Source organism: Solanum tuberosum, unplaced genomic scaffold (assembly GCF_000226075.1).
Source record: "Solanum tuberosum cultivar DM 1-3 516 R44 unplaced genomic scaffold, SolTub_3.0 scf00106, whole genome shotgun sequence".
Lineage (NCBI taxonomy): Eukaryota > Viridiplantae > Streptophyta > Magnoliopsida > Solanales > Solanaceae > Solanum > Solanum tuberosum.
In genome coordinates, this window is record NW_006239032.1 from 1,366,585 (window position 1) to 1,380,583 (window position 13,999).

The 13,999-nt window shown below is 35.0% G+C and overlaps 1 protein-coding gene across 2 annotated transcripts in view; it reads left to right on the forward strand.

The window, feature by feature from the left end:
- The first annotated feature begins 1,715 nt into the window (after positions 1–1,715).
- Positions 1,716–13,999, forward strand: part of LOC102598064 (ATP-dependent zinc metalloprotease FTSH 10, mitochondrial-like) — a 15,819-nt gene continuing 3,535 nt past the window's right edge. Inside the window, exons 1-7 of one of the 2 annotated variants that reach the window (XM_006349435.2) lie at positions 1,716–1,957; positions 2,045–2,291; positions 2,378–2,452; positions 7,439–7,569; positions 9,466–9,951; positions 10,084–10,851; positions 13,562–13,789. In XM_006349435.2, the coding sequence (XP_006349497.1) occupies positions 1,913–1,957; positions 2,045–2,291; positions 2,378–2,452; positions 7,439–7,569; positions 9,466–9,951; positions 10,084–10,851; positions 13,562–13,789 (1,980 nt within the window). In that variant the 5' untranslated portion in view covers positions 1,716–1,912. The remainder of the gene's footprint in view (positions 1,958–2,044; positions 2,292–2,377; positions 2,453–7,438; positions 7,570–9,465; positions 9,952–10,083; positions 10,852–13,561; positions 13,790–13,999) is intronic. The other variant, XM_006349436.2, reaches the window with a different exon arrangement.

Here is a 13,999-nt window from a genome sequence, read left to right on the forward strand (position 1 = left end):
CGTATTTTTTACCCCCTGAACTATTTAATAGTGTATTTTAAAGGTTAATATGTGCCTACGTGGACACATTACTATTTATAATTTTGCATTATTTTTTATGTCCACGTGGGCAAATATATATGTTTAAAATACGGTATTAAATAGTCTAGGGAGGTAATAGGTCCTCATGAAAGTTTAGTATCGCAACAGTAAATTCGACCAAAGTTGGAGTATTTTTCAGACCCTTATCCCTAATAAATACGTGAAGAAATTAAACAATGTTTCAAACTTTTAATTTTATAGGTAAATCCAAGCCACACCTTTGAATTTTTAAGGAACTAGGAGAATTGACCGCGCTCTGTACGGTAATAATTGACGTTATTAAACTTATGAATAATCTATTTTAACATTCTATTATTAAAACTAATGGAAAGATAAATTCTTGTGAATAGTTTTTAGTCCCTAAATTAAAAGACATCAGGTTTTATATTTTAATTCATGTTGAATGTATTTTATATTCACTTATTTTACAAAGTCCAAGCCAAATACCCTCTTAAAACACATTTTGTATCATAACATGTTCAGGTGAAACTATACCTCCTCTTTTTCAACTTTTAAAAAATGTTTTCTTACTTAAAATGCATATAAATTGTCTTTCATTCACATTTTATTCTAAAAGTAGTCATGCCATTGCAATAAAACTTTAGCTGCATATAACATTGAGACAATATTTTAGATGATCACATAATCGATTTATGTATTTTCTCTGTCGATTTACTTGACTTGCTAATACAACCATCTAGAGGATCATTAAATGTTAATTCGTGATAGTAGATTAATTATTACTTATTAGTTATTACCTTTATCAAATTACGACTTATGTTTATTACTCTTAAAAAATTACACGTACTACATACAATAGTTTTCTTTTTATTATTTATTAATGTAATATATACGTTTAAAGCACATACTAGTAAAAATGAAAAAAAGGAAGAAATCTTCAATTTTTCATTTTCTTTTCCCTTTATTAGCATGTGCCCTTTTTTATTTATTTATTATTTTTTTGATATATATATAAAAAAAATAATTGAAGGAAGATTCTTCATTTGCTTGGAGAAGAAGGTAAGGGTTGACCCCAATCTTGTTAGCATACAAATGAAAAGTAAAGTCTTGTTTATAACATATAAAATAAAAGTAGGCATTTGGTCATAGATGTGAGGCTCAAATTTGAAGTTTTAATTTAAAATTAATATTTCATTTATAATAGGGGAGTAAAGTTTAATTTCAATTTTAAATTATGATTTTAAATTTCAAATTCTAAAAAATAAAATAAAATAGAATTTCAAGTTTCAAGTTGTGATTTTATTTTATTTTTAAATATAAAACATAAATCATAAATTTATATTTGTCCAAAATAAAATAAAATGACCTATAATTTTAAATTAGAAAACTTATGTGTACTAATATGAAATGACTATATAAAAAGAATAGATAGTTTGTATGGCAAAACTATTTAAGAATGGAAGAAGTTTGAATAATTTTTACAAATTATACAACTTAATAGATCTCAATTATATTTTCAAACAAAATTTGTAACTCAAATAAACATGATTTCAAATCAATTATAGCTAAAATAAATAAATAAATAAATTTCAAATTAATAAATATGTTTAAACGGGCCCTAAGCAACACAAAGCCCATAAATGACCGGTCCATAATCGACCAAGTAATAGAGTCCGAGTCGGTTTTCTCTAATTTGTTGTTCCAGTTCCTCTTTTTAGCTATTGTGATCTTCTTTGATTATCTTTTTATCCTTTTCAAACTTAGCTATCTGAAATTAATTCAATTGATTGCTTGAAAAAAAATAACTTTTCCATATCAATTTTAGGGATTTGATAATTCTGCAGAAATTCATGTTTGGTTCCTCAATAAGATGATTCTTTCACGTGTTAATCGCTCTCGCTCGTCGATCAATAAAGTAAGCGGAGTATTATTTATACAAATGTTTATTTTTTTGATTTTTTTTTGGGTTGATATGATAGGTTTTCTTTTTCATTGAGCACAGGCATTGATTTCTGGTGGTCATGGTGTGAGGTATGCGATTTTGGATGAAGTAGCATCAAGTAATGCGTGCATTACACGCGTTAATGGCGGATTAGGTTTTGTGAGAAGTTATTTAACATCCATTGGAGCTGGAAAGCATGGTGTCAATAAGGCGGCTTTGCAAAGGGCATATTTGTCTGAAATTGATAAACTTTGTACAAACCCGAGACTCAGGAGGTTTTTTTGCAGCCAAGGGTCAAAGAAAAGTAGTGAGAATAATTATTTACGCGGTGTTTGTTTTTGGTTGATTTGAATTATGGTGATGGATTCTGATTGTTGTGTTTTGATTTTGTAGATTATGAGAACTATTACCCAAAGAACAAGAAAGAAGTCCCGAAAGGGAACAATCAAAAGGCGGAATCGGGTAAAGGTATGCAGTGTGTTAATCGGTTACATTTGGTGTTCTGTAACATAGGATGACGTAAAATTATTTATGATAAAAGTTATTGGCTTTACTAGAATCTGTAGATATAGGGGACAGTTCGAGCTGAGTTTACTTTTTATAAAGTATGTTCATATGATCAAGCATAACTTTCAGATTACTAGAAGCATGGTGTTAGAACTTTCTGAAATACTTTTAATGAATTAGTTAGAGATCTAGATCATTTCTAATATTTGAAATGTTAGGAAGATGAGGATACTTATCCATGAACTATGATGGAAATGCACATCGGGGATAGAGTTGGATTATAGCGATCAAATCATTTATACTACTCCGCATAGAGATGGGAATAACAAGGGGAATATGGCTTACTTGCTTAAGTTGAATGTGTAGAAGTAGATATAGATATTCTGCAGTATGCCTTGTGTGGTTCATTGTCTTTACAGACTGTACACTGCCTACGCAGTTCATGGATTGAAACCTTCTTAGTGTTAAGTTAAGCTTTGTGTATGGAAGTTTATGGTAAAGTTTCTTGGAGGTTAAGATTACACACTTCGCTATGAGTCTAAGATTGTACTGGGAATTGGATGTCTTCAATAGCAATTCCCACTTTAAAACTGTCTACTGGGCTTAATTTGACAGTGCAAAATGTCTGATATATTTATGTCAGTGTTAGTAAATGCCATTGGTTGAAGTGATGTGAATAAAAAAGTTATCACTTCATGGGTGAAGTCATGCGCTTTGAGAAGTGAGGACTTCAAATAATAGCATCTTGTTGGTTATTTTAATCTCAACTTTAAGGAATTGGATTGATATCAACACTATTGTATATTGGATGCCGAAGTTATTTTTTCAACGTCATTTTGAATGTTATAGTTCTCTCTTCAAAACTAAATCATATGTATTTGGTATTTTTAGTTTTCTGCTAATTTTGCGCTTCATTTCAAAGAGGCATGCACTGAACTTCACTAGCTTTAAACCACATGGATCTTTTTGCTCTTGATTGTTATGGTACTCTCTTCTGTGCTTAGCGCTTTTAAAAACACTGATTTATGTAATCTAAGAGGGTTTCACAGATAATCCTCTATTTACGGAGAGATAGGACTGTATTTGTTATTGCTGTTGAGAAGAGAAATTTAATGATACTTTTGTATATACCACTTCTTGACGTGGCATAAATTACTAAACCGTGAAAGGAACAGTGAGCAGTAAGTGGATACCTCTAGTCATATAGTTAGACATGTCGCGAGTAGATATTTTATAGCCTAGTTGGTTGTATGTTAAATAAACAATCTTTTAAAAGCTTGCAGTTAAATATCATCTAGAAATTAATCAGGGTTAGCTCCAAAATTTACTTCCGGAAAATAAATGATCTAATCTACATCATTGATAATCTGATTAAGTATGATATCGTGTGAGTTTCCTTTTCTTTTCTTTTTTGTTGTTTTTCATTCTTTCCTCCTTATCTGCGAATAGTTTTTCTCAGTATCCTAACACAAATCTTTTCCAGAACTTAATTTTGGACCACTCATAATTTCTCTTCCCTTTATTTGTGTCAAAAGATCTATTGCAATCATAAAATTTTAGTCAATTACCTGATAAATCAAATGTCTTTTAAAAGGTTGGCAGCGGCTTTTAGAAAGGTCCAAATATGCTCCTAGCACTAATGGCAGAAGCCATTCATTTACTGCTAAATTTTTATACTTTATCTACTTGGCATTAGACATAACTCTTTTAAAATATCAAGGAGTATAAGCTATAAAAACAATATTAGCATATCATGTCTCTCTAAAAGAAAATTGCTCTAGTAAGATTAAAGTACCAAGATCTACGATACAATGATAGACTAAATGGATTTAATCAACTGAAACTTTTGTCACAATTGCGTGCATATATGTTATAAATCTTTCAACCCTTCAAGCATAATGCGGCACACCATCATCTCAACCTGTTATGGTCCCCGGTTATGGATCTAGTTATGGGACGCTGCAAGATAAAATCTGAAGTTTTCTTTTTTCTACCTATGGTGCTGGTTCGTTAAGAGAGAACCTGCGATCTCTTGAATTTGAAGTACTAAAAAACTTGGCTAATTTTCTGTTTATTTTCCATTGAATTCAAATAACTTAAATACAACATTGGTGATTAACCACCCACCTAATAACAAGGAAATAACTTCCTACTACTACTAAAATGAGAAAGTGGAGGAATAACCTCCTTACTGCTAATAACTACTACACATAAAACAGCTAAAGGGAAAACACGGTTACAGCGGACCTATTACAGAGAAAACAGAAAAACATAATTAATAGCTAATGATTTAATTTCCATGCATAAAACTGTTGGTAGACTCAAAGGGTACTAACATTACTCCCCTCCTTCAAACCGCGCTTGTCCTCAAGCGCTAAGTGTGGAAAGTAATTCTTCTTCATCGTTAATGAAATCAATCCAGAATAACTTCTTGCCCTGATGACATCGAGTGAATGGTTCATCACAGTTGAAACAAAGTCCCTTAAGTCGTCTATCCTCCATTTCAGATCTGGTCAGTTTCTTCACAAATTTGACATGTTGTTGAGGTGAGAAATCTGCTGTCTTTGATTTGCAAGCATCTAACAATTGCGAACAAATGGGTTGTTCCTTGCGTTCATAAAGTCGGGATAAACTCATCGCCGTAGCCAAATCTGGAGGATTATGCAACTCAACCTCAATTGCTATATAATCAAAGACCATTGATATAAAGTTCAATTTTTTGTGACTGCATAAGTGTACCAGCCCGCGAAATTAACTGCTCAAATGTTTCTTAGTAATCTGCCACAGACCCGATCTGGTGTAGCTTAGCCAATTCTCCCAATTTCTGACTTCTGATTGGTGGCCCAAAACAAAGGTTACAATGATGTTTGAAGTCATCCCAAGACAGTTGAGGCAGATCTGTCTCTAATTGAAGAAATCAAAGTTGTGCATTGCCCTCCAAATGAAAAGAAGCAAGTCCAACCTTTTCTTCTTCTAGAGTTTGTTGGTGTCGAAAGAAGTGTTCACACCTGTTCAACCATCCCAAAGGGTCCTCTTGGCCATTAAATCGTGGGAAATCTAGTTTTGTATGTCGAGGAATGATGAAACTTCTACCTGTTTCTGATCCTGACCCCCTGCCACTCTATTTTTACCCTTCCAACCGCGATTCTGACGGATATGTTCAGTTGAATCATAATCGACCTTAGAATTTACTAAATCCTGTGTGAGTGCATCCAAGCGAGCATTTGTTGCTTCATGTCTGGCTAAATTGGCTGCACGTTCTTCTTGGAACAAATTCACTAATTGTGCTAGTTGATGTTGAATTTGGTCTCCCATAACCCCCGTTTCTGATACCAAGTTGTTATGGTCCTCGGTTATGGATCTAGTTATGGGACGCTGCAAGATAAAATCTGAAGTTCTCTTTTTTCTACCTATAGTGTTGGTTCGTTAAGAGAGAACCTGCGATCTGTTGAGTTTGAAGTACTCAAAAACTTGGCTAATTTTCTGCTTATCTTTCCATTGAATTCAAATAACTTAAATACAACATTGGTGATTAACCACCCACCTAATAACAAGGAAATAACTTCCTATACTACTGAAATGAGAAAGTGGAGGAATAACCTCCTTACTGCTAGTAACTACTACACAGAAAACAACTGCTACAGGGAAAACACTGTTACAGAGGACCTCTTACAGGGAAAACAGAAAAACATAATTAATAGCTACTGATTTAATTTCCATGCATAAAATTGTTGGTAGACTAAAAGGGTACTAACACAACCTCTTAGGAACTACGAGATCACCACAGGGATACCTTCAACTTGCAGGGTACACAGCTCGACCATTGAACCCTGTACAATAAATGGAATGCATTAACTGTTGCTTTTAGGATTGTTTTGACTTAACTCCTACAATTTGAAGCTAATGAAGAATAAATTAACAAGGGAAGCAATGAATAAGAATACTATAGTTGGAAAATTAGTTTAGAGAAAAGAGCTAAGCATAGTCCAAGTTATAACAAGTTGGTAAGAACACTGGAATCGGGAAAAATTAGATTATACATGATATGATGCTAATATTATTTTATTAGCTTATACTTTATACTTTTCAGCGGTTGTGTCTTATGCAAAGTGGATAAAGTATACAAATGACATACAATATACAGATTTTGCTGCAATGAAATTTCTTATTACTTCATCAATTTCTTTTTTTTTGCAGCAAATGAAATAATTTGAAGCATGCTCTGAACAACTGAAATGGTTCAAATATATCCATAAGCAATTAAGAAAGTCCAATTATACCATGATTGGTTTCCACCTTTACTTCAAAGGGCTTATTTGTACCTTTTTAATTGTTCAGGAGTATATTTGAACCACAAGATAACGGTGGATACTTATGGTCCAATAGGTTAACGAAGGGTAATGATAAAACATATCCAATAGGTTAGGTACACTTGTTTGACCATTTTTCGTTAAATTAATAAAATAAATATTTGTTTAGGTTAAATATTAGTTTGCACACTCAAATTTTAAATCAAGGGACAGTATGTTCTCTTAATTTTGCATAGTTGAACTGAAGATCACTAATTAAACACTTCCAGTGGACACGAAGATATTCAGTTGACTTTGAGCCTGTTTGGATTGTCTTATTTTAAGTGTTTTTAAGAGCTTATAATTAGGCTAAAATGATAAAAAAAAAATAAGCCAAAAAGCCAGTCCAAACAGGCTCTTTATGTGAAGGCAATCTTTGTGTAAGGAAGTTTCTGGTACTGAGGTTCTAGTTGGTCAAGAGTATACACTTAATATAAGTTTAAAAACTGTAATATCATTGCATTCTGTATAATAGAGTATGAAACAAGTGATAAGTAACTATTGATAGCAGACCTCCACATTCTTTTCTTGTTTCATGTTGTGTTCCCTTTTGGCCTGGCTATGGTGAAAAACTATTTTTTGGTTTCTTTTTGGGCAGAGGAAAGTACAGGTGAGCAAGGAAACCCTCAGGAGAACTTCATGAAGCAATATCAAAATATTCTCACACCCTTGCTATTTATTGGGTTTATTCTGTCATCGACACTTTTTTCTCCTCGTGAGCAGAAGGAGGTTAGTCTTAATCGACATTTACATCTACATTTTGAGTTTTCATTGTTTCAGTCCCTTCCTGGGAGGATGAGTTTAGTGCCTTATGAAGTGTGAGTTCAATGTGAACTTGATTGCTATCGTGTTGATATCTATGTTAGGACCAACTCTTTGTAATCATGGCTTGCCTTTTCACAAGAAGGGGAAATGAGAGAACAATTAACTCTAGTAGTAACAGAGGATTCTAGGATAGCGGGTGATCAAGGTAGGAATTAATTTTAGAGAGTTGGTATTGGAATTTCCAGACAGAAATTGTGAGTTGGTTTAGAAGAACGGATTTTGGGAACGGTGTTCGAAATGCAATTTTCTGATGTTTCCAAAACCAAAATAATTTGCTTTGATTTTGTTTCTTTCTAAACGCGTGTTAGTTTTTATTTTTGGAATATTGTCCGGTAACTTTTTAAAAACCTAATGCCATTTAAAAAAGATTGGTTGATATAGCTACCCAAAAATTCTCATTAAAAGAAAGATTTAATGATTTAGCTGTCCAAAAGTTAATACTACTTATTTTTGAGGGAGACCAAAGTGATGAATTTTACTATTCAGCATTAGTGTTTGTGGAAGGTATCACTTGCATTTTTTTGGGTTTGGATGGCATTTGATTGGATTTTTTTTATCTCAAATAACATTTTAAATAATAATATTGTTTGGGTTGTTAAAAAAAATTGATTTTGTATAAAGCCAGAAACTTTTCTAAGAACCAAACAGATTTCAGGTGTTTTTCATTGTTTTCTGAACAACTATTTGCCCCAGAAACATTTCAAACGCAGTTGTTTTCTAAAAGTTGTTTTTTCAAAAGCTTCTCCTGATAAATGTTTATTGAGAAACAAACATGAAGAAACAAAATCCGAACTCCACATAAGGTTTCACAAAAACCATGAATGAGAAAAAGGTTCCCTCAGCTTGTTAGAGATCAATGGAGATGCTGCTTTATTGCAGATCCACCATGAACCCAATAAGAAGTTTGAATTAGCATAACTTGATATTTATTAAAAAAATTCTACTATGGAGTTACAGTCTTCTCATATAAAATTGTTCTTCTGGTCTGCAACCGTTACTTCTTCTCTCCCGCCCCCCTCCAAGACGACCTGCATGAGTAAATAGAATAACTTGTAGTATATTGGTATAGGATTACTTGAGCCTGTCATTTACATGGTCCGATTGATCACTGAAAGATTTATGTTCTTATACCGTGCACTGGTTCATGGACAGTTTCATGTTTTTTTCATTCCAATGTTTTTTATTCAGAGACATTACTACCTTTTTGTCCTGTACATGCAAATCCAGATGGAGCAGCTATTTGCTTTAGTAGAGCATAAACCTAAGAAGAGAAACAAATCCATCCACAATAAGAATTAGTGCACGAATTTAATTGAATTCGATTAGTGAAATACATAAGCAAATTAACCCCAGCTGCATTCCATTATAACTTTTTACTTAGTCTGAAATAACTCATCAACAAGTTTAGTGATGACTCCAGTGGATAGAAGATTATATACTTGTTAAAGCAACATACAAAAGTGAGAAACGAAACCTGAGTACCGACTCTATTTCATCCCACCTGAAGTCCTTGCATATTGGTTATATATTGCCTCACTCAAAATGATTATCTTGACATTTTTAACAACAATAAAAATAAGTAAAAATTGAAGTGGTTGATGAAGAACGTCTTTTAGTGTGGCTTTGAAATTATTGAAGCAGTGCGACTTCTGTGTATATTAAATATTTTCAGTGATGTCTGGTGACTAAGCAGGTCTTTATTTTCTAGGGTTGGCAATTCTATCGTATCTTCATTAGTTGGTTGTCTTCTGTATCTTTCTTAGCTTATCATGGTTATTAATGCTTTATGTATAATTTCAGATTAGCTTCCAAGAATTCAAAAACAATCTACTTGAACCTGGTCTTGTTGATCGAATTGTTGTTACTAACAAATCTGTGGCCAAAGTTTATGTGAGGAGTTCTGCACCTGGTATTAGTCAAACAGATGATGACACTATTCAAGGTCCTACGAGTGGTACGGATGGTAAAAGAAACGTGGGCTACTACAAATACTATTTTAACATTGGGAGTGTTGAGTCATTTGAAGAGAAGCTTGAGGAAGCACAAGAAACCTTGGGAATAGACCCTCACAATTATGTTCCTGTGTTATATGTTAATGAAATGAATTGGTTCCAAGAACTGATGAGGTTTGGTCCAACAATATTGATTCTAGCTGTCCTTTATTTTATGGGACGAAGAGTGCAGGGTGGCATAGGAGTGGGAGGCTCTGGCGGGAAAGGTGGTCGTGGAATATTTAATATTGGCAAAGCGAATTTCATCAAGACGGATAAAAATGCGAAGAATAAGGTGCGAATCACTTTATATTATTCCTGCAGTTTCAAAAGTACCAGTATGTTGAAATAGAAAATTTAAAATGATACATGCCATGATATTTCTTGATTAGTTTCTTAGAAAGTTATTGGCACTTTCTTGATACAGGTTTTCTTCAAGGATGTGGCTGGATGTGACGAGGCTAAGCAAGAAATTATGGAATTCGTCCACTTTCTTAAGAACCCCAAGAAATACGAGCAGTTGGGAGCCAAAATTCCTAAGGGTGCTCTGCTAGTGGGTCCTCCTGGGACCGGAAAGACACTTCTAGCTAAAGCTACAGCAGGAGAATCTGGTGTACCTTTTCTCTCGATTTCTGGGTCAGAATTTATGGAGATGTTTGTTGGTGTTGGACCAGCTAGAGTTAGGAGCTTATTTCAGGAGGCAAGACAATCTGCACCTAGTATAATTTTCATTGATGAGATTGATGCTATTGGTCGAGCAAGAGGGCGGGGAGGCTTTGCTGGAGGAAATGATGAACGTGAAAGTACTTTAAATCAACTGCTTGTAGAAATGGATGGATTTGCAACCACATCTGGTGTAGTTGTACTTGCTGGCACAAATAGACCTGATATATTAGACAAAGCCTTGTTAAGGCCTGGTCGATTTGATCGCCAGATTACCATTGATAAACCAGACATCAAAGGCCGTGAACAAATTTTCAGAATCTATCTCAACAAGTTGAAACTTGACCACGAGGCAGCATTCTATTCACAGAGACTTGCTGCTCTAACACCAGGATTTGCTGGAGCAGACATTGCAAATGTTTGTAATGAAGCTGCTCTAATAGCTGCTAGGAATGAGAGTACAATAATTACCATGCAACATTTTGAGTCGGCGATAGACAGGGTGATTGGTGGTTTAGAGAAGAAGAATAAGGTATTGGATCTTCTCACTTTCCCCCCTCCACTATCTACTTTTCTATCCCATGTTTCCATAACAACATAGGGAAGCGTGTTGCATCGTTACACCAGCAGCATTTTCTATGATGTTCTGTTCATCTTTTTCTGCATCTTGGTTGTGGAAGCCATTTGTTATTATGATAATGATAGGATTCATTGAACTTATCCTTGAAAGTGCATTGGTCCAATATCCATAGGTACTGGAGCATTATAAATCTACTGCTTAGTAGAGGTTTGCTTAGATGAGTGTATTTGTAGGAGAGGTTTGCTTAGATGAGTGTATTCGTAGGAGAGGTTTGCTTTATTTTCTTGGGGAACAATTGGGATGTCGATACAATGTTCCACCATCTGAACTTAGATAAATTGCCTCAATTTTTAATAAGTAAATTTCTCTTTTGTTTTATGATTAGTGTGAATAAAATATTTTTACTTCTTCATATTAGGATTTGTACTGTAATTCAATCACACTATTGATTTCTTTCTGTAATGAGAAGAGCATTGTGAGGTTGGTGAACAGTCTTCTGGAGGCTTGGGGTAAACCACTGTGGCACAAGATAGGATACTTTAAAATTTGGCAAATTACCTAGGGATCCCCCTAAACATGTCACCGTTTTTTTCAGTGCTTACTGGAACTAATTTTAGTCCTAACTCACCTCTGAACCTGGCATTTTGATATTCTCGACCTCCCTGAAGTGCCTCTGCCACCTGGCAGAGAAAGTGGTCCTCTTCATTTTTTTGGTCTCTTTCTTTTTCTAGATAACATTTCTTAGTTTTGTTGTGTGTATATAATTTGTGCTTGTCTTTGGAAACTGGACAATTGCAGCCTAAACTCAGAATATCGGCTGGAAATAGCCTAATAAACCCAAGAAAAGTTGGTTAGAAACGGGCTAAATTCTAACCCAGAAAAATTGACTAGAAACAGACCAATTGAAGGTTTAAACTGGACTGGTAATTTGCCATCAAAGTGCTTTTACAACTACATCCACAATCTCCTTCAACAAAACAGTCACCAAAGTGCATAAAAACTTAACATCCGCCAGAAATAAACATCAAAAATAGACACCAGATATCCAAGTTGTTTTTAAGGGAGATTTCCCACAACTGACCGGAAATTAACCAATAATACAACCCTCAAAACCCAGAATATGAACCCTCTCACTGATGCACAACTCGCCCGAGAATAATTATGGGAAATCTCAAGAAGAAATGTTGAAGGAGGCACCTAAGGGTGTGGTCCAATGGTTAGTGAAGGAAGGGGTGTGGGTTGAGAACCATGAGGTCTCAGATTCAGTTCCCAACAGAGGCAAACCAACATTAGTTGATTTCTCCCATCTATTCAAGCCTTGGTGGATAGACTTACCCGATCTGTGGAATTTGTCGAGGCGCTCGTAAGCTGGCCTGGACACCACCGTTATAAAAAAAATGTTGAAGAGGAAACCCTAAAATCTTCTAATTGTTAGACAAACTTAACTGAAGAAAAGAAACGAGAGTGAAGAGTCTCTTTTGTTTAAAATGGACCTTTTCATTTTTCCAGCCTTTCATTTTTATTCAAAATTGTTTTCTCCGTTTTTTTTTTGTTGTTCTTCTATTTTGGTGACAAAATATTTTTTTGCCCAAGTTTACAGCCACATCAGATTAATTTCCAACATGGATAGTGTGTCTTAACACTCAACTGAGGTCCAATCGTTTGAAGTGGTCTAGACTATCGAAATGCCGCCCGCATTCAAGGGGGGTAATTAGGACTTAAATTAGTTCGTGTGCACCAAATAAATATTACAAGTTCTATATTTTTTTTATTTTTTTTTTGGGGGGGGAGGGGGGGATTCTAGAGTAGTACTTCTTCTGAATATTCTGTCATCCAATGCGTTTGAACTGTTTTGGAGCCAATTGAGTTTGAAATCTTGTCTATATTAATTGAGCTTTTTGTCATTTGATGCTAGACCCAAGGACTCTAAGAGCTACTTTGTGTGGTATGGTCCCTGGTTATTGTTAACCTTCTGTTTGTCTCCTACCCCAGCCCACCCCTCTGAATATGTTGGCCTTTACTTGGGTTACTAATAAGGGGGTTGGGATTTGACAAATAAAGACTGGGGCTTCGTTTAGCTGCGTATGCAGTAAGGAAAAATGAGTATGACATTGAATAGCCATAGTGAGTTCATCACCAGTGGCATAAACAGACAGTGGGTTTCACGCATGATATTCTTTGCTTCGACACCTTTTTACCTACTTGTTGATGACATTAGATGATTCTTTTTCTTTCCTTTTGCTTCAGTGTCTTTTCTTTTTACTTAATATAAAAAGGGAACTTTGGTGAATGTCGACCTGAGTGATGTATGCTTTGGATCGACATTTCTTGAGATGCTTTTGAAAATTGCTGGCCGGCAATCTTTAAATTTTAGTAAGGACTTGCAAATGGAACGAATATTTTGCTGTTGTTACTGCTCTTTTTTCCTGAATTTTCTGCATGTTTTGTACTGCTTTCCTTATTAGTTGACGTGTTTCCTTCACGTCAACTAATTCATAATAATTTTGATTTGCTACATTTGAGCCTAGGGTCTTTAGGAAACAGTCTCTCTACTAGTACGAGGTAGGGGTAAGGTCTGCGTACACTACCCTCTCCAGACCCCACTTGTGAGATCACGCTGGATCTGTTGTATATGTAATAATATAATTTGTGGTTTCGGCAGGTCATAAGTAAGCTGGAAAGGCGGACAGTTGCCTATCACGAAGCTGGGCATGCTGTTACTGGTTGGTTCTTGGAACATGCAGAGCCATTGCTTAAAGTGACAATTGTTCCCCGTGGTACAGCAGCCCTTGGATTTGCTCAGTATGTTCCTAGTGAGAACCTTTTAATGACTAAAGAACAACTGTTTGATATGACATGCATGACTCTTGGTGGCCGAGCTGCTGAGCAGGTAAAATTATCAACTCTCTTTGCTTTCATATGTTTACCCTATTGGCATGAAGACTTAATTCATTGAAAACAATAGTAAACCACATTTGATGCATGTACGAGACCATTCATGCAAAGCACTCTTAAGCCCCCAGATCTAAAGCAAATTTGATATCTTGAAGCCACTTCTTGTAGGGACCGGGGGGGGGGGGGGGGGGGGGGGGTTAAGGGG